At 35.1% G+C, this 21140-nt stretch overlaps 1 protein-coding gene across 2 annotated transcripts in view; it reads left to right on the top strand.

The window, feature by feature from the left end:
- LIN28B (lin-28 homolog B) overlaps nt 1–21140 on the top strand; it is a 123203-nt gene that overhangs the window by 2390 nt on the left and 99673 nt on the right. Inside the window, exons 1-2 of one of the 2 annotated variants that reach the window (XM_067702954.1) lie at nt 4752–4761; nt 5597–5784. In XM_067702954.1, the coding sequence (XP_067559055.1) occupies nt 4752–4761; nt 5597–5784 (198 nt within the window). Of the gene's footprint in view, nt 1–4751; nt 4762–5596; nt 5785–21140 lie in introns of those variants that run through there. The other variant, XM_067702953.1, reaches the window with a different exon arrangement.

The following is a 21140-nucleotide window of genomic DNA, read 5'->3' as shown; positions in this document are numbered from 1 at the left end:
TTAATTTTGTTGCTCTACATACTTGGCTGAAACGTAAAGGACCAAAAAAAGAAGGAAACATTTGCAAATGCTTGTTTTTTGAAATATAAAGGCAATTTTATCTGGCACGCTTAAAATTTATTTTAATCGTTTCCCGTATTTCCATAATTTTATTTAATTATACCTGGGGAAATATGTTAACCTATTTAAGGAAAATATTTAAGAGATTTTTACAGCTGTGTAAAAATTACCAAATTGGAACAATTGTGTTAAGCCAGAGCATTTTGCTCTCAGATAAGGAAATTAAGTGAGAACGGAATTTTGCTCTTCGGAAACGAAAACAAATAGCCCCCATATTCTAAAGTGCCTGTGCTATAAGACCAACGCACCCAGTCCAGTACTCCTTTCAGCTGACTCCGTGTTGCAAGAATTTCAAGAAAGTTATTTGCGGGTAAAGTAGTTTACTGAAACGCAGTGGGAGGGATCGGCAACAGTTTGCCCGACGTGCGGGTCCGCAGCCTTTGGGCGGGAAACCTCAAGCCGCGGCCAGACAACGGGTTCCCTAAAATCGCCCCCGGCCGCCCCCCACCCCCTTCCCCGCCGACAGCTTTTCCTGATCCTCCAAAGGCGCACGGCGACGTTTTCGTGGCTTCCCGAAAGGACGGCGCCAGGGGTCTGTGTGAAGACAGCTCCATTTTAGGCATGGCCTGGTGGGGGAGTAGGGGGTGGAGTGGTCATTCTCTCGGGTTCTCATGACCCCTCCCCCACTTGACTTCACTTTTTGGTTTGCGGAGACTGACATCTCCCAGATGAAGGAATCAGATTGTACATGGTACATGTCTGGAAACGCAGGGAAGGTAGTAGGGTGCGTCAAGCGTTGCCTCCATCCTGGTGAAGGCAAAGGTTTCTTTTGTTTGGTGTTCCTCTTGTCGGGACGAAATGACAAATGTGAATGTCCCCTAATTAGTGAGAAATCCTCAGCCGCCTTTGGAACGGCTTGACTTCTCGAGAGGAGGTGGTGATGTGGTGACTAAAGGGAAAGGTGACTAGAGAGAGAACGGGGAGAGGAAGTGGCAGGGGCGGGCGGTGGAGGGAAGGGGCAGATCCGCTGACCTGGGGGTCTCGGCGACCCTGGGGGCGCGAGCTGCGCGTGAAGATCCGCGGCTGCGAGGGCAGCGCGGGGCTGCAGACCCCGGCCTTGTCGGCCGGGACGCAGAGCACGGGTGGAGCCGCTCGTCGCAGTGCCGCAGCCCCTCCTCCTAGTTTTAAGAAGAACCGAAGCATTGTTTCAGCTGTAATAGAAGTCACTCATTGCTTATAGTTGAAAACAACGACGGTGGGCTCTGGCACCTCTTTCGGCTCCTTGCATTGTACTGTCGGAATTCTTTAAAAAAAAAAAAAGAAAGAAAGAAAGAAAAAGAAAATATGTACGTTTTTTAAATGTAGAAATCTTAGATTGTGATAACCAACGGGCGTATGATAGGTTATTTCCTTGATTTTTTTTTTTACCCCCAGTGCATTGAGGATTCTTTGTAGCTACTTGAACTCATTTTAAAGACATTTTGCAAGAAGTATGATAAATCAAGCCACTGAAACATTTGGCTTCCACAAGTATAAAACATGCGTTTTGAGTCAAGCACAGGTCTTTCTGGCACTAAAAACAAGTAGGAAATGAGAAAAAAATTAAAACCAGAAGACTTCAGGAAGGTGACAAATTGGAAAGCGTTCTAGGAGATTCATGGGACCATTTTAGGTGAAAGAAGAACTCTATGAGCTTAAAAAGATGATGGTTAGTTTCATAAAAGGATCTTAGGCTCAAAAGACTGAGGGGGGAGCAGGAAAAGATGAGTCTATTTAAAAGACAGTGCCATATCCCTGAAATGGGGACTGATATTTTCTGTCACTGTCTCCTTCCTTCTCTTCCCTCCCTCCCAATTCCCTTCCCTGCTTCTCCTCCCTCTACCCTTCCTCTTCCCTTCTCTCCGCCTTTCTTTTACCGACCCCACTCCAATCCCCCCCGCCCCAACCAGGTATGTAAAATGCATTTGCCTTAAATTCTTTGTGAATGAATGTTAGAGGATTTCTCAAAGTCCCCAGTTGGAAAAAGCTTTCTACACGACTTGAAAGGCCGATGTCCCTCTCAGGAAATGAATGAGTCGATAACCTCTGACACCAGTGACCAGTCCAGTGAACCCTACCTTAATTCCACTAATACTGGAGGCCCCCAATCAGGCAAAACTGAATCTCATAACCATACCATCCAATGTGGTTCACTTATGGCATTTCACACTTTTCATCTATGTATTTGTAGGTTTGAATTTCATCAAATTTAACAAACAAGGATTCAGAACCCACCTACATATTTCTGATTTTATGATGATTGGACTATTTTTTAATTAAAAACAAGCTTACAGATAAAACATTGTTTATCATGAATGTGTGTCAGTGACAAAACTAAATTATACTGCCTGTTAATTTTATGATAATTTTACATAAATAATGGCATTTCCTCAATTTGCATGAGTACTTTTCACATTACTTCTGTTACCAGATGTTGATTTTTAAAAGTAGTTCTTTCATTTAAAATATTAAAAAAACAACTTATTCAAATTAGTTTCTCTATTTCCTGTTATTCAAAATATTTAACCTGGAATACCATCGTTAAAGTTATTTCATTATAGATCAGTGTAATCAGTTGATTTCTACTATTAAAGTAATGCCTAGTGAGTGTTTTGTTAGTAAATAATTTTTTTGAGAGCTTCAGCTTTTGGGACTCTTGCAGAATCATTTACATTTTTACACTTTTTCTTTCCTCCCTACCAGCTGGCACATGGTTATCCCCCCCCCACACACACAAAGTAAATAAAATGAGAAAGCTTTGCCTCCTTTCTTGAGGAACAACAAAAGAAATAAACAGACGAAAAATCTTTTCAAGTTAATCAGTCTCGATTGAAGCCTTTTACCACAAACAGCTGAAAATAACATTTATTTATATACATCAATTTACTTCAGATCTGAGCTAATTAGTATAAATTTATATTTCATTGTTTAGTATGGGGAGGAGGTGTAAATAGGTGCATTATGTGAATTTTCAAAAGCTTTTAGATTCGGTCAAAATCCCTACGTTTTAGTTTGTGTGAAACAATGTTAGAGTTAGGAGTGTGTTTGGAGAGACGGGGAGGGGGGTTGCGGGTATAGTGGGGGAGGGTAAGCTCCGTAGCTTTGCCGAAGGGAAGTGGTATCTGTACAGTTTCTCGGTAAACTGCTTGTTTAAGAAAATGGGGGTGGGGTGGGGGAAGAGTAGTGGTGCGTTTTAATGTTTCAAAGACGGGTTTTATTTTATATTCTAAAGGAAATCCAGCATTTCTAGTTGATCTATAACATTTACTGTAGTGGTCGATAAGGGAGGCAGTATTGGTGTCAGCATCTAGTAATCAACAATCGTTTGAACCAATTTTAAAGGTAAAGGGTAAGCAGTTTGAAACAGGGGGCTGGCCGGGGAAGGGACGGTAGGAGCCTAACCCGTTATTAAGTTTTCGTTTATTCAACTCTTCTGTCCCCTGGTAGTGGACTTTTAAAATGTCAGGGTCCGGTCAATAAGATATAAATTTACCTTTTTTTCTCCCACTTGCCTCCCTTTTTCACCCCCTCCCCCCGCCCGCGCCCGCTGTTTCTCCCCCACCTCTTTCTCTGGCTCCGCAGCCGCCTGTGCTGGCGGCTCCTCTTCACCTCCCCTGCCTGGCGCTCCCCTCCCCCTCCTTGCCCTACGTCGCCTTGCTCTTGGGGAACAATCGCCACTGATTGAGGTTCACTCTATGTTAGGCTGGAAAACTGGGCTGTTATTTAGGAAGTCATTAATCACATCTCCTCCCCCGGAAAGAGATGGCGGAGAAACCTGTGAAGTACAATTCCTTACCAGCCCCCTCCAAAATGTTCCGAAATGGTAAACCTAAACACAATTTGACTACAAGAAGGTGATAGCGATTTTTCCGGTAGCATTTTATTTTAAATTTGAAACAAATTTCAGGTCACAGTCAGGTAATTGTGTGCATTTCTCTTATTGTAGGTGTAGGTTACCATTATCTAAAGTTTCATGGGTGTGTAATTAGGTTCAATTAGATCTTTTGTAAATTACATATTTTCCTCTAAGAATGGAATTAAATATGAAATTTGCATCCCAAGCAGGTTTACTGTTAACGGAGCATCTGAATTCTTAGGGGGAAAAAAGCGTAACGTCGGTTGCTTTATTTAAATGGCTTTTTTCCCCTTAAATGAGATTATTTAGACAGGCTTGTGTGTAAGGCACGCGTGTGCACATATATGACTGCCGTTTTTCTAAATCGACGATTCACAAGGACCCTCCATTGTGTTTAAGTAAAAGCACGAAATCGGCATTCTGATTTATCGTAAAGAAGCGTCCCCAATTGTCTTTAAGATAACATGTTTGAGTTTTTCGTGTTCATTCATAAATTATTTTGATGTCAGCATAGATGAAATGGCGATTGGTTATCTCTTCCTCTTGCCAGCCCCTTAAGGATCCGAGGTGAAATTAGTAGCAAGAAAGCATGTAATTGACAAAGTCACGTGTGCTCAGGGGGCCAGAAACTGGAGAGAGGAGAGAAAAAAATCAAAAGAGGGAAAGCACATTAGACCATGCGAGCTAAATTTGTGATCGCACAAAATCAAGATGTTAGATTGATGCAGAAGATCACTCCGTTGCAAAGGGAAAGTTTTCATCTCACGAGTTTGGAGCAGAGGGCCCGTGGGGCAACATGGCCGAAGGTTAATTTTCTTTTCTATTGTTTTACTGTGATTTTCTCTCTTCCTTTCTCCCGCCCTCTCCCTCTCCCACCCTTCTTTGCCCGTCCCCCCTTCCCCTTTTACCCCAATACTGAGCAGTACCCCCCACCCCCCATCGCGCAGTGGGGCTTTCTGCAACCTATTGTTATAGATCTCCAAAAATGTTTTGTACCGCCCACACTGATTCACAACTTGAAAAGCTTTCAGGGGGCTATTGTTTGAATTGTTTGAGTGTGATTAAGCGCAGTTTCAGTTAGTGAGCCCAAGAAAACTTTTATACACCTGCCCCCTCCCCCATTCCACCCCAACTTTAATTGAAAGTTATTGGGGGGGAGGGGAATGCACATTGCAAATAACCCTGGATTCACTGCTGCCGCATGTGCATTAACTAGTTCTAACCATCTTCACGATTTCTCTTTCCTCCTCGGGCACGCCGGAGAGAATTAGTTTCGCTGAAAATTTCTCTTTGTAAATGGGATCAGTGTTAAATCAGCAACATGCAAGTAAAATAATCGCATGCTGTACTGTAATATGTGGCCGAGAAACAGAGTTAAATGAAAACGTACACGTATGTACAGAAACGTGGAAGTTGTGATCGATAGAACAGTGTGGCTTCCTCCCTCCCCCACTTTCCCTTTTAAGCCTTTAATTTAAAATATTTTCTGCCGAATAAAAGAAGGAATCAACCATTTAATAGCTTTTTTTTTCTTTCATTTCCTCTCCCCTCCACCCCCACTCCCAAGCAGTTTTTTTTTTTCCTTTCACTGAACTGTATGGCAATACTGACTAACTGACTTTTTTGTCCTGTTCTACTCAGGCGGGGCAAGCAAAGGTGGTGGAGAAGAGCCCGGGAAGCTGCCGGAGCAGGCAGAGGAGGAATCCCAGGTTTTGCACGGAACTGGCCACTGTAAGTGGTTCAACGTGCGAATGGGATTTGGATTCATCTCCATGATAAACCGAGAGGGAAGCCCCTTGGATATTCCAGTCGATGTATTTGTACACCAAGTAAGCCAAACTGTTTTTGTGTTTTGTTTTGGTTTGGTTTTGGTTTTGGTTTTTTCTCCTCGTCTTCACCTTTTTCAAGTGGAGGAGCTGACCGGTAGTTTTGTCAGTGGGCTTACAATAATGTGCCCTTCAAAATCTTCCTTACAGTCACGAGTGAATACAGTTATTAGGGTGTGTGCATGGGCACCTTCCTGGGTGTCTTTTCCTAAACAGAAAATGAAATCTCTGAAATTTCACTTCTGGGTGGTGGTTGACTTGATTAAGCAAGTTCCCCTCTTCTTTCGACAACGAAATTGCCGTAGTGTAGCTTCTGGTGTTATCGGTTACGATACATTATGTGGCCTGTGCCTGGGGAATGAGTGGGAAATGAATGAGGAAACAGTGATCATATTAAGTTTTGTTTTTTTTAAGCCAATTTGCTGTTATAAGAAATCTGTAGGTCCCCTTATTTTAGACAGCTCTAATCACAGTAGCTTCCCCAATTATTTTATATCTGTCTGTCCGGTAGTCTTTTGTAGATTCAAATTAAAATAATTTGATTTCACAGTAAAATAGAGTAGAACATTGTTGGCCTAGTATGGATTTGAAGAAATGCAAGAGCGGATTGTTGGTAATCAAACATTTTAGAAATGTGCTCCGTGTAGGGCATAGGTCCAAGGATACTGTCTCTTTAAGAGACTGAACTCAAAAAAACATGTGGCCAGAGGCGGCTCTAGTTTGTATGTTTAAAATGTGCTAGTGGGCTACTTGGGGTAAATTTCCACTGTTGCTTATATTGTGTTGTAATTTTTTAAGATGCTTCAATACCAAATAGAATGTCATTGCTTCTTATTTAAGAAATTTTACCCAGAAACAAGGAAATTAATACCTCTCCCCCTTTCACTCCTCTGTTGTGCTTAATCTCTTAATAGTAAGGGAAAAAAAAAAAGGTATTTACAGTTTGCAAGCTTGATTATTTCATCGAAAGAAGTTAGAGAAATACAAATTATCTGTAATGAATTCTTAGGAGTAAAGGGATTTAGGACTAAAGAGGTTTATTTTAGCTTGACATCTAAGTTAAAAATAATCGAATGAATGCATATCAGTCCTACAGGTTGACTGACATAGATACATGCAGGAAATAAATATTTAGTATATTTGCATAAAAATTTTCTGTTTTGATAGTATGTTGCATGTTCTTAGTAATAATTTACAACCTCCTTTCCCCCCTAAGGAATATCATCTTCAAATTAAGTATATAAACAATAGAAACATATGAAACCATTCTGTTTTGATCTGTTGTCCTGTGTGCTTGGTAGCTTCCTGACCTTGCTGTGTGGTGTGTGTTTTCCTTTCCTAAAGGCCTGGCTATCATTATTGGCTGTTTACATGTGGAAGGATCAGCATAATCTGTGAATTGAAACAGGGTTTAAATACATAAATAGAACTCCACAGACAGGCTACTGGATTTTATGCCTCCTACTTTATATGGCAAAATGAAGCCACATTTTCTGCTTTTCTCCTCCCTAGACTGAATGACTGAAATCATTGACAAATCCATTTTCTCTCAGGCCTCTGCTTTCCCTGCTTTGAACCTTCTTTAGGTTGTTAAAATGTTCTTTACAATCTCATAAATTTGTTTTATAGATGAATGAAAAAAAATAGCCCTTTTCTTCTTTGTCTGATCACGCCTTGTTATAATTTGGTTTTCTATGTTTACCTTTTAATGTATTCAAATAGTTAGACATTTTATTAACTGATATTAATGTTTAGAACAATGAGACATCCAATTTTAAGCTATTTAATGGTTGTATGTTGATAAACATTCCCATATCCACTGAATTAAGAAATGCTATATTGCTGCAAAAGTTTTTTTATATACATAGTGAATAGTTTTAGAGTACAAACATTGATTATTCATATTAGACTTACTTTAAATTTTCTGTTACACATCATGTATTTACTAATAGAACAGTATTAAAACGATGTGTGTGATAAAAAATTCTCTCAAAAAATATGTATTTGTATTTTTCATAAGAATATATCTGGATACATTTTTAGGAAGAAGTATGTAAAAAGTCAGTAAAACTCACGTATTAGCATTTTTGTGATGTAAAAAAATAGGGCAGTAATAATCTTTAAATTTAAAATTAGAAAGTGACATTTTAGGGCAGTTTTTGATGGTTAAAGTATTTGCTGTTTGAAATATATCTCAGTTTTTTCCTAGGGAAGACTATTTAGAATCAGTTGCTTTGTTGTTGTTGTTGCTGGGTTTTTTGTTTTGTTTTTCTTTGTTTTTTTTTTTTGCTTCTTAACTTTGATGCCTAGGTAAAGGGATTTCTGTCTTATATTGAAGCTTATATAAATTGCATATAAATCATATGAATAATTGTTTTGAAGAAGGCAGGATCCCACTGATTTTAGCAAAGCAGCTACAAGTAACAATTTGATGGTCATAAATAATGTGTGCAGCATCACTTACACAATCAGGTTGCAATTCAGGACCATTTTATAGAAGTTTTTAAGACATTTTAAAAATTATTTTTTTAGCTGCCATTTTTACCGTATGAGCATTTTTGAAAGCATACTAGATTTTATGTATAATTATAAATTAGATTTTTCCCCATTATGTGTGTATACTATTTAGTTATGAAAGAATAGGCATCATAGATAATTAGGAATTTTATATGTTCAACTAGAGCGACATCTAATTATTATTTTAAACATATGAAGTAGTGGCGGGTTTTTTTGACTGTTTAGAAGTACATGTGTCATTGGATTTTTAAAAAAATATTCTAAAACATGTTTTTAATAGTATATATTTGGGGAAGTAAAAAAAGAAATGATTTTAGTTTCTTTAAAATAATATTTAAAAATTCATGCCAAGGCACCCAGATATTTTTTTCTCCTTACAAATATTGATTGCAAAGAACTGCACATCAAAAACAATCCGTTGCTATGAAATGAAGAGAATATATGAGTGTGTTCTTAAAATAGAGCTATACATTTATGGTTACGTAATTCTATTTACAATTTGTTGGCAAAAATACAATCAAACTTTCTTTTGGTTTCTGTAATGCCACCAACTTCTCAAAAACATGCCCAAGACTTAGGTGCTGTCCTCTCTCTTTCTTCAGACTTGTTGATAAATGTAGTGAGACTCTGCCATTTGAGGATGGTATGTGACCATTGGTTTAAAATGACTGTCTTCATTGGATTTTCTAATGTTAACTGGTGATTTAAATGATTGTATTTTTATGGGTTTGTAATGAATAGACGTATTCGGATACGTTAATACTGAAACCCTGATAGCATTCAGTATTTTTAGAAACTTAACAAAAATGTATAGATATTATAGTTGTGAATTTTGTCACAGTCCACTGTTTTTGAGGTGTTCCTTAAAATTTTCAGTATTTAAAATATTTGGTGATGATTTAGTTTGTAAGTAGGATAAATTTGTAGGAATTTCTTACTTAAGCATCCAGTGCAAAACACTGAGTAGTAAGAGTGTAGATGATTAATTCAGATTTTAAGTCTAGGTTCTTAACTCAGTTGATTTCACCAATTAGAATACAATTATTTTGTAAGTGCTAATAATTAATACCCCTATCAGTTTATTGTTACTAAGTTTTTAAAAATTTGCCTCCACCGTTAGATTGTGGGGTAACATGTCTAAATTACCTGGAAAGGTCTCTGGCAACTTTCTGAAATATAATCTTTTAATAGTACTTATATATGTGATGATACTTTAAATGAATCACATGGTAATTAAATACTAGATCATTTATGGAGAAGGTCAATATTACTCAATAACTACCTGTTGATATTATGTAAGTTTTTCTTTACATAGATTTTGACATCTATTTTTAAAGTCATTATCTCAACCAATAAGATAAAAGTGATCATTTGAACTTTATTTTGTCCAGAGGAGGGTTGGAATCCATTCTCCTTATTACTCTCTCTACAGCTCATTTGCATAATAATATTTTCTTGTTGGGTTATATATTTGGGATTGTTTGCCATCAAATAGGATACAAAGAATTTTTAAAAAATAAATTTTTTAATTTTTATTTTTGGCCGCGTTGGGTCTTCGTTGCTGCACGTGGGCTTTATCTAGTTGCCGCGAAAGGGGGCTACTCTTCGTTGTGGTGCACAGGCTTCTCATTGCAGTGGCTTCTCTTGTTGCGGAGCACGGGCTCTAGGCACGCGGGCTTCCTTAGTTGTGGCATGTGGGCTCAGTAGTTGTGGCTCGTGGGCGCTAGAGCGCAGACTCAGTAGTTGTGGAGCACGGGCTTAGTTGCTCCGCGGCATGTGGGATCTCCCCAGACCAGGGCTCGAACCTGTGTCCTCTGCATTGGCATGCGGATTCTTAACCACCAGGGAAGTTCCACAAAGAATTTTTAACATAAATGTGTTTCATTTGTTTCACAGTTTATGTAAGAATTCTTTTTCAAAGAGAAAGAGTAATTTCAAAATGATTGCAATTTAGCTATTATTACTCAGTTGGCTTAAATATTTAATTTGGTTTTTAAGTCTTCAATTACCTTTCAGGTATTGATGTTTTCTTCTTTTGCTCTTTATTTCTGATTTATGGTTTGATCTTTATGAGAATACAAATGTCTATATTACAAAGATTTTATATATTTTATGTTCTTTTTATTACTTTGCTCAGAAAACATTTCAGAAGAGTAATGGAAATAGAAGAGATAAGAGATAAGTTTAAAGCATTTTTATTAATAGTATAGGATATGAAAACATTTGGAGATGACTGATATTTAAATACATGAAAATTGAAGTGTTATACACCGTTCAATTGATGTAGCATGGAGTTCATGTCTCAGTTTTTAACATTAATTAGCTACACAATTATGAAAACTGATTTACTCCAATATGCTCATGTTTAAGGGCTTTTCATAATATTTAACTACCAATTTATTAGCCATATTACTTTTGTCATAGTTTAGAGTGAAAACATTTTTCACACTCAGAATAGATATGGTTATTTTTTTTCTTGGGGCTGTTGAAAATGTCAATATCAAAAAAAAAAACCCCAACATATTTAGATAGAGAAATCTTGGAAGTTTAAAAATGTGATAATAAACAGTTATACCTCATTTGTTAGTGAGTTCTGCATTTTAATATTTTGAAAATGGTTCCTAAAGCTACCAAATTTTCAAGATGAATTGCCCACATGACCAGTTTGGAAGAATCCCAAATGAAATGCTTTGAAGCTATTTAATCATAAAATCACATCTAAAGGCATTTAAATAAAAACTGTATAAGACTTTAATTTTCTTAAAAGATATTGGATACATTCCTTCTGGTTTTCAAATACTGATCCATTTTCAGGAACTTTTCTGAATACTTCTAAAAAGATATCCTTGTTCAGTTCAAACATGAAATGTGAATTGGGTACATAATTAAGACATCGTCTTCACTCCTCATTTTAAAGAGTATTGATGTAACTCAAATATTTTCCTCTTATTTTTGATTCTCCTTTTTTAAAAAGACCATTCACAGCAAATGAAGGTGTTAAATTCAAGAACTGTTTTTTAAACAAATATGTGACAAGCCACTTATGAGTATTTAGCATAATATCTTTAACCTGTCTTTAACTCATCTCAGAGTTCTTGGGTTTCATAAGAAGTTAAAAACTTGTTTTGTTACCTGGACTCAACATGGAAGTCCTTCGAGGTAAATTTTGTTGCTTTTGGACAGCAAGGAACCCTAATAAGGGTTTGGTTGAATTCATCATCCTGTTCAGAAATTACCTAACTATTGCAGATAGTTTTGTATACCTTAACTGAAAAGTTTTATTGGTATTGGGATTAAAAGTTACTAGTTAAAAATATGGTGTACTGTATTTTTATTTCTAAACCAAGTATAACCTAAACAAGTAAAGTAAGGATATTTCTGATTCAACTGGAAATTTATTACTTTAAATATGATATTTTGTAGACTTGATTTGGAACTAAATATTGAGATATTCCTCACTGAATTTCTCACTGGAACTTCAGCTTGTTCGATATGTAGTTACTGAGGTTATGGCATTGTAACATATACAGCCCATGAGGAACTTAAATGATTTATATTCTTATCTAAAATAATGTGGTAACATTTTCTAATATCAAAAAAATTGATAACAGTAATATATCAAAAAATACATTGTAGGTCAGTGGGGTACATTGAGAAATGATCTTTTAAAAGAGTATTCTATTAATTGAGTAATAAAAATGTTTGTTATGTTGCATTTTGATACATCAGGATTAATTTTATCTTCTGTCTAGCAACAAATTAGAAGATTATCTGATGATTGCCCCCCTTCCCATATCTAAATATCTGACAGTTTAGAAATGCTGTCTCAAATAAGATTTATAGATAATTGATAGCTTTAGTCTTATGTTTCTTTCTGTAATCAGCTGCAAATTGGAATAATACCTCACTTTTCAGGTGTTGTGAAGAGTAGAGATACCATTATATAAACTGCCTAGCAGGTATGTGTTGAATAAATAAACTAAAATGTAAACTAGTCTTTTTGCCACAACAAAATCAGGGATAAGTTTTTATCAGTGGTATGTATTTGTGGTTGAAAATGAAATTGGTATCTTTTATGTGCTCTCTTTAAAATTAGGCAAAATGTATTGCACAATATTAATAGCTTAATTTTAATTACAGTGAACTATAAGGCTTTTTATTACAATTTTATGGTATAGAGTATTGTTTACTATTGTTTAACACATCAGGATATAAACTGAGACTTGGACATAATTTTGTGATGCAAATGTTTTTGTTTTAATAGTTTGTTTCATCGTGAGATTTTTACCTATGTATTCAGGTATACGTATTCAGTTTGTATTCTTCAGTATAGGCTAAGGGAAAAATATGAAATATTGTCTTAAATAGACCTGCTGTGATAATTTAATACCTATTGCTCTATTAATAATTACTTAATACTTGTGAGATATGATACAGTGGTATAGAATCTGGTCAAATAGATCAGTGTTCAAATCCCAGTTTATTATATGTCTCTAGGGGAAGTAAGTTACCTTGTCAGTGTTTCAGCATCTTACAAGGGAAGGGACAAAAAAGTATCCACTTTGTATAGGGTTATTATGAGAATTAAATGTTATTAGACATGTAAAGCATTTAACGCAGAGCTTGGCAGATAGTAAGGACTCAGCGATGTTTGTACATAATTATTATTACAAAGGAGATATCATGTGGTAGAGTGAGAGAGAAAATATCAGAAATGAAGGTTTGGGTTTGGCTGTGCCACTTGGGTGGGTTTCTTACTTATGGCTAGTTGCTTCCAAGGAGCTTCAGTATTCTCATGTGTAAAATGTGGCAATAATATCTTGCCGTCCCTATTTTTGAGGAGTGGGGTAAGGGTCAACTGAGGTATCATACATGAAAATAATTTAAGAATTCTAATGATCCAGGTTTAGTTTTAATCTTCATTTCAAGCACTATATTTTTATTAATACCTTCACCATTATAAACCTTTGTCAGGTTTTTTAAAAGATAGTAAGCTCATGTCATTTATTTTTTTTGCCTTGTCAACTTAATTGAAGTATAATTTATATAGAATAAAGTTCACCAAATTTAAGTATACAGTGAGATGAGTTTTCACAAATTGTGTAACTACCACCACAGTCATCATACAGAACATTTCATCAGCCCAAAAAAGTTCCCTTGTGCCCATTTGTAGTCACCCTTGAAGAAGAGAGGCACAGTTGTCCTATATGATATTGATATGTCATATTAACTGGTTAACTGACCTGTTTCTTTTAACTTTGTCTATTTAGATATAAGCTACAACCCATTATCCTTTATGAAATACAATCCACTTATTTTCATGTTTTTGTTTGTTTCTCTTTAGTTATTTCTGCTCGACAATGACCTTTTCACCAGTAGTTTCTGTGCTTGTGAAAGTGAGATTAATTAGCATACATTTCACTAATCTTCAAACTTAATTTCATTTACCCTAATGGTACTTTTTCATACAACATAAACTCACTGCTTACCTAAAGGGCATAATTAGGCTTATTGATATTCTTATTTCTTGTCAGAAATTTAATGAATTTCTGTCTCAACTGAGTTTTTGTGTAAACATTCTTAGAGGTTTAAATCAGCAAGAAGGCTTATTGCTGTATAAAAGTATTAACTTTTAAGAAAGTGGTAACTCTAGAAAAACTTCTGGTTCAATAATTTATCTATTCAACTATTTTTTTAGTTGATCACATACTAAGTGTAAAGCATTGTTTGATGATAGATTTGAGAGTTCTGCTCTCCAGATTGCTATATATTCTTCCTGTTTACTTCCTTTTGGCAAACTTTTTAATAAGATTTTTCCAATTCTCATTCTTTTCATACAAGGTATGAAGCAAAGGCTCATTTTCCCCATGTACTACTCACTTTCTTTTTACAAAGTTTAATTATGCTTCTCTCTCTACCCATAATTTGGGGATAATTATGATGAAAAAATAAATGTTAGTTTTTAAACTTTTGAACTAAATACAATGATTTCTCATCAGTCTTATATAGTTTCAGATTTCATGCATAGAAACTAAACTGTCTTTACCATTGCTGAGAATCATATTTTATTGTGCTATTAGTAGTATGCTTATTTTTTACCAGCTGCTCTAACTTTTTGTTATAAAACACTTTTTAAAATCAAACCTCACTGAAATTTATTATTTTTGTTCCTTGAAGTTAGCTTCTATTTCAAAATCTTGTAAGTTTAATTTACTAATAACTCGAAATTTTTCTTTTCAGTTTTATTGTTCTATGTTATATAAATACTCTATGTAAATTTCAAATTAATTTTAATTTGGCCATGATTTGTTCATGACCATTTGTTAAGCTTTGTAAGCAATTCCCTAGGTCTTTACAGTTAGTAGCTACAAAGTTCCTAGATGCAGTAGTTCCTAAATCCTTTTATCTTAACGTGTTTTCATTCAAATGAATTATCTTTATCCTTAATTCAGTTTGTAACAGAAGTCTGACAACACAGGTTATATCTATCACTTTAAATACTTAATAGATCATTGATGTGTTGTAAAGCTTGGAATGAATGAATTCTATCAACTTTTTTCCCAGCCAGAATTTTAATAATACATCATTTTGCTTACAATATGGAAACACTGGTGCTTGGAAACTAATTCCACTTTTCAGCAACTCCTTTAAATAGATTAAATGATACGAGAGACACGCACCTAACACAGTTCAATGTAAGCCATACATTTAAAAGGATAAATGAATGATTTTTTTTCAGTTTTAACAAAAAACAAAAAACTTATCTTTTCAGGATTGGTTAAACTATGAGTCAGAAATTTAATTACAGTCTTGACCTCATTTTTTTTTTTAGCTCTCTAATTAAAATTTTTAGTTGAATACTAAATCTAAGGACAGTTGGATTTGCATGTTTGCCCCTTTCACTGTTTCCTCCCCCTTGCCATTGAAGAATTTTGAATGGGGAGGAATTTGCGCCCTTTGGCTCAGGTTGCAGACCCACTTGATCAAGCCAGAGAAGCCGGGGTCAGAACTATTCATTGCTTATCTTTTCCTTGGGCCACTTGTAAATCCTGCCTTTCTGCTCTGCAAAAAATCTCTTTATATTAGACTTATAATAAAGCCTGGAGAATAAAAATGGGCATAATAGTTGATGCTTGATTGTGACTTCACATGGGTTAATTTCACTATTTTTGAAGTTTTTCATGCCACTGCAGGTTATTTGATGTATGTAATTTTGTTTAAATAATGCTATTTCATTAGATATTAGAAAAGCATCCTGTTGGTAGTGAAAGTTTGGTGAGATGATATTCTGTCTCAGGTTGAGACTTAACACCTTTGAAATGTAGTGATTACTTTTAAGTAAACTGAATTTATTAATTTGAATTCAATCTATAAAAGCCCCAAAGTATTTTGTTTTGATGTGCTTAATTTCTAGCATTTATGCTGACACTTAAAATTTTCCTGAATCAACTATAGCACAAGTTTATGAACTGTATCAATAATGGTGTAAAGACTTTAAATATAGACCCAGGTTTAAACAAACACAAAACACTTTGTTCTTATCTCAGCATCCCTTAAAAGTATACAGCTCTGGTTCAGGACCTCAGGACCACCCATCACCCTGGACATTGGATACTCCTATTTATTCAAGAAGCTTGTGAAGTATCTGTGTGCCAGTGGGGGGATGGTGTGTGTATCTGTGCAGGGAATCACAGTTAGGTGATTTTACCCCAACAAAAACAGCACCGTTGTTTATAAGCTGAATTATGTCCCTGTAGAATTTTCTAGTTGTAAAACCTAATTTACATTAAATATTTGTTATTTTATGCAAGCGCTGGTTGCAGTTTTCACATTTTTGATGCTTCCATAAGGTTAAAGTGGGCGTCCATTAAGATTAACCTCAATCCATTACAGCCTTTTGGCTTGCAGGCCCCACCCGTTGGCCTTGGATTGCTAATACCAAGCTTTTGTTTCTTCCTGTAGAAAGGAAGGGAAAGAAAACTGTTCTTTCTTTTTCATTGTGTAAGTCATGTGACTTCCTTTTTAGTTAGTTACAGATAGGGTTGAAGTGAATCTCAAAATGCATAACATAGCAAATGTTATGTTTATATGAAATATTTATTGAAATGTGCCTCTTATTTAATTCATGTGTTTTATGCATTAAAATATTTGTTTTGAACAACTATACCTTATATTACATCCATGCAGTTTTTTAGGAAGCCAAAAAAAGGTTACCAAATAGATTTTTAAAATAAAACTGATCTTATCTATATCATGGTAGTTTCTTAGTGTATACGTTATTCTCTCAGTTATCTTGTAGTATCATTTGAGTTTTTTTAACTGTAGCTTATTTCTCAGAACTCACAGTGTAAAGAAAGTAGCAGTGGTGTTTGGGATGATTTTAGTCAGGAAAATTTGCTGATAGGAAAAAAATGTGTTACAGAACTGCATGTACATATAAGAAGGAACTAACTGGATGTATTTCTTTTTGCTCCTCTTCTCTCTCACCTCTCTATAATAGTAAGTGGTGTAGCTAGCTGTTAGGAGAAAATGCTATCCAGCTCCTAGAATATTTACGTTGATGCTTAGTCCCAATTTGGGGATTTAGTCATGATGTTATAATTTACTATTAAATATTTAATCTTTAAAATTATTTAAATTTGTTCTTAAGCTGTTTTCCCAAACATTTAAATTCTGTTTTAGTAACAGTAGAGCTGTCCCCAAATAATAAATAAAATATATTGAAAAACAGTACTTCTAAAAGAAGTATCCTGTCAATGATTTTTAAAATACAATGTTCTTTGACACATGATATTTCCCTGCAAGTCAGTACTTTTAAAAGACTTCTAAGGAGAAATCCTACTGTGTTTTAAAATCCTGTATGCATTTTTATTTAAAATGTTGTGTTTCAGTAAAATAAATTCTTACATAAAAAGCATTGTTTCTTACATTTTCAATAGTCTTATACATCTTGAAAGTCAATGATATTTAATCCAATGATTTTGCTGTTATCCAAGATAACTTGGTTAGTTCAGATTTTTTAATATGAAAAATCTGTTGAGATATACAGAAAAGCTACTTAAGTTTAATAACACTGGGTTATCAGTTTTTCAATAACCAGGATCTGGTTTGAAGTCTGCAGTGTGCTTGTCATGTTTTCATGTTTTCATTGACATTAAAGTGTATAGTAAGTGATTTATTTTGCATGGGCTTTACAACTGAGTATTTGAACTTCAGTATATTTCATTAATTAACTTTCAAATATTTATTGATATTTTATTTAATGTTTAAATTGCCACTAAAATTTTGCTTTGAGGAAAGGTTTAGGATACTAAATCTTTCAAATATGTGATACTTCTTCATTTAACATTTGGATAGCAAGGTATTCATAAAACACCAGCAATCTATTATTAAGTATTTGAATTAGTACCAACATTTTTTGTTGAAATAATCCATTTAGTATCTTAGTGTCACTCTGAGTTTAAAATAAAAAGATTAAGAAACAAAGTCTAATTTTAAAAAATTACTACCAGATTTTTTGTGTACCGCATGCTTTTTTTTTTCTAACAAAATATGATATTAGAAAGTGAAAAGTTGGGTGCTTTTCCCTTTATAACTGTTTTTCTCCTGCAAAGTTTTCTTTAACTTGTGTGAAGAGTAGTTAAGTGAATTTACATGGCTTTAAGTGTCTTCATGTTTAGTCAGAAGTACAAAGTTCATTTGTGGGGAGTAATACCACTTGGGATATTGCTACTTGTTTTCATGAGGGTTACTATAAATAAATGATAGTGAATGATTTGATTTCTAAATTTTCTTTCCCCTAAAATAAACTTTATAAAAAATGGGAAATAATTTTTCAAATTGTTGAAATATCTGAAGGACCAAGTAAATATGGACATTTGTTTCAGTACATGCTCTTTAGTTTAGGGTTGGGTATTTTTTTAAAGATATTCTAATATAAGAAATCTTAATAAGTAATGTTTGGGAAGTTGTTAGTTATTGACCACTTTTCCTTACTCTCTGCCTTTACTTTTAAAAGTATCTGGTCACTGTTAAATCATTAATATTCCTAAAGGTAATCCAGAATTTCCTATGAGATTCAGTGTTCAACATGTATTCAATTATTCGAATTTACAAAATTCAAATGATTTTTGGAAAATCTTGTAAGACATGGGACAATGTTTTCAGAGTACGATTTTATGGAATAGAATTCATTATTTTGATACATATGTATATGTTCCCATTTTTAGCTGTAAATTGAAAAAATAAATTACCCCAATTATTAAAGCATTATATTGTCCCCAAATGATTCCTGCCCTAACATCATTTGATCTGCCATCGGGAATTATTACGGCCTTAAGTGGTCTCTCTCTTTAGTGTCCGCCTCCCCCTTTTCCCCTCCCCCACTCCCCTTCGGGAAGGAAGCCTGGGGCCCTAGCTCTAGAGATACCAGAAAAAAGCAGTCACTCAGCAGAAAGTGTCTGTCTTTAGCAGAAGTATCATCCCTTGGAGAAGAGTGTAGTTGAGAAGAGGTTAATAACAGAGTTTATCAAACTTTAATTTCGAATGCATTTTTGGTACAGCTGGATATTGTGGTGTTAAGAAAAAAGAAGTCTACTTTGTCCGTTTTAGGCATTAACAAAGTCAAATTCAGTCCTTCACCACTTTTCTCTCTTTACTTAGCTTTGGCTAAATCTTTTATACTGTTTCTAAAGGCTGTTGCCAGTAATTTTCCTAACTTTGAAGAGGAGTGTGAGTTCTGAAAAAAAAAGCCATGGATGGTTAGGTAATTTTAACATTTCTAAACACTTACTGATTATTTGAAATATTTTCCTAAATTTCCAAAGAAAGTTTATATGAAATGTTTTACTCAATATCATTTGTCATCTAAAGATAATGTTTGTGTGTCTAGCATATTTTTGCCTAGAAGGCTTTTTAAACCACAAACTAACTCATAAAATTGGCTAACAATGAAAATAAATTGATATTGATAGATCTAGAAATGTTTTAATTATTTACTTCCTTAGATTGTTCATAAATTCCTTCTTTTGTTTGTTTCAGGATGAGTAAGGAAATGCAGATTCAGTGTGGTAAACACTATAAACTGTAGTGTAAGATTGCTGAAGGGCCCAAGTTTCTTTGTGCTGTAGATATTTGCGCTAGCATTTCTTCATCTTAAAGGGCAATCCCTTTACTTAGCTCCACATGTGTTGGTTTAAGTTTCTCATACTTACTGACCCTAGTTTGAAAAACTTAAGCAGAATGGTCATGGAATCTCACAATTAGCTTAAAGAGGATTTTAGAAGTTATAGTTTATGTCTGAAAGATAATAAAAATGAATATTGTGTAATACTTACGTTTTATGGAATAAACCAAAGATATTTTGAGTTTTTTGAATGTTATTTATTAAAAGGACAAACACAAAAATACGACATAATTGCAGACATATTTAAAGTAATATAAAAATGATAAGTATAAGCAATCTTTTGATAGAATACTTGAAAAAGAAAGTTAGAATGTAATCATATATTCCTTTCTATTAGTCTACCCCCTTTCCAGATCAACAAACGTTTATATTTGTTTTGTTTTAGCCTCTTGCTAATGCTAAATTCCCACTACTACCATTCCCGGGGGATAGACCCCAGTTTGCCATCATTGATCCTAACTCCGGATCATCCAAAGACACTGGTATGCCTCCCCTGTAACAAGGCTTCTGTTCTGCCAACACAAGAGAACCCTTCAGCCATAGCCAATCAATACTGTAGCAATGATAGTGATCAGGACATCAATAACAGAATGATGATAATAGTATCATGTAAGTTTTATAGAGTGTTTGCATGTGCCAAGTGCTGTGCTAAGCATTTTACATCCATTAAATTTTCACAGCTCTGAAAGATAGTTACTATTGTTGTCTCATTTTTAAGATGAAAGAAATGATCTTAGAATGGTGAATTGCCTAATTTCACACAGTTGAGCCAGCAGTATGACTCCAGAGCAGTGCTCTTGAATCTCTGGGTTCCAGCCACATTTTTAGCTGTTTTAATTTTATATTAATATGCGTAACTTATGCTAAGTGATTGAGATTCAATTATGAGCCAAAAGCAGACAGGGATTCTGATTCTGACTTCACGGAGTTTAAAGAACAGTAGGGGAGACAGACAATCAGATCACATAAATGAAAGTAAAATAAAAACCATGATGAGTGCCATGAAGAAAAGGTACATGGTGCTGTAAGTATATAACCGTGACGGTTCTGACCTAGTTTCAGGATCAGGAAGGCTTCTTTGGGGCAGTAAATTTGTGATGGGTGTTGAAAAATGAGTAGTCAAAGAACAAGGAAAAGAATATTCCAGCAGAGAAAGGGGGAATGTACAGAGGCAGGAGGGAAAATGAACATTAGCTTTACAATGTGTTAGGATTACAAAGATCAGTAATGTCCAGTCCCTGTCTTTAAGAAGCTTGCAGTTAGAGTGTGTGTGTGTGTGTGTGTGTGTGTGTGTTGTGTGTGTTGTGTATGTGACCAGCAGTTACCACAGAGTGATAAGTGCTAGCATAAGAGCAATAAGGCAGGAGTTGCCCATGTTTTTAGTAGTGAGGAAGGCTTTATAAAAGAAGAGACCATTTGAGATTGGCCTTGGAAATACCTGGGAACTTGGCAGCCCGAGAGGGCATTTCATGTTATACTTGTGCAGAGATGAGGAGAGGTGAAAGAGCCTCTAAAGGCCAGTGTGTAGGTAGGGTGCCAGGTGCTTGCTGGGTGGAAGCAGCAGGTAAGGGGCATGGCAGACCAGTGCTGGAAGAAGACACTCAAGCCAGGGCTGGGCCAGCTTGAGATCAGGCAGGTTTATCCTTGGTCCTCACCC

This window comes from Pseudorca crassidens, chromosome 13 (genome assembly GCF_039906515.1).
Source record: "Pseudorca crassidens isolate mPseCra1 chromosome 13, mPseCra1.hap1, whole genome shotgun sequence".
Classification (NCBI taxonomy): domain Eukaryota; kingdom Metazoa; phylum Chordata; class Mammalia; order Artiodactyla; family Delphinidae; genus Pseudorca; species Pseudorca crassidens.
The sequence above is the reverse complement of the archived record's forward strand: the minus strand, read 5'-3'. Positions and strand labels throughout refer to the sequence as shown.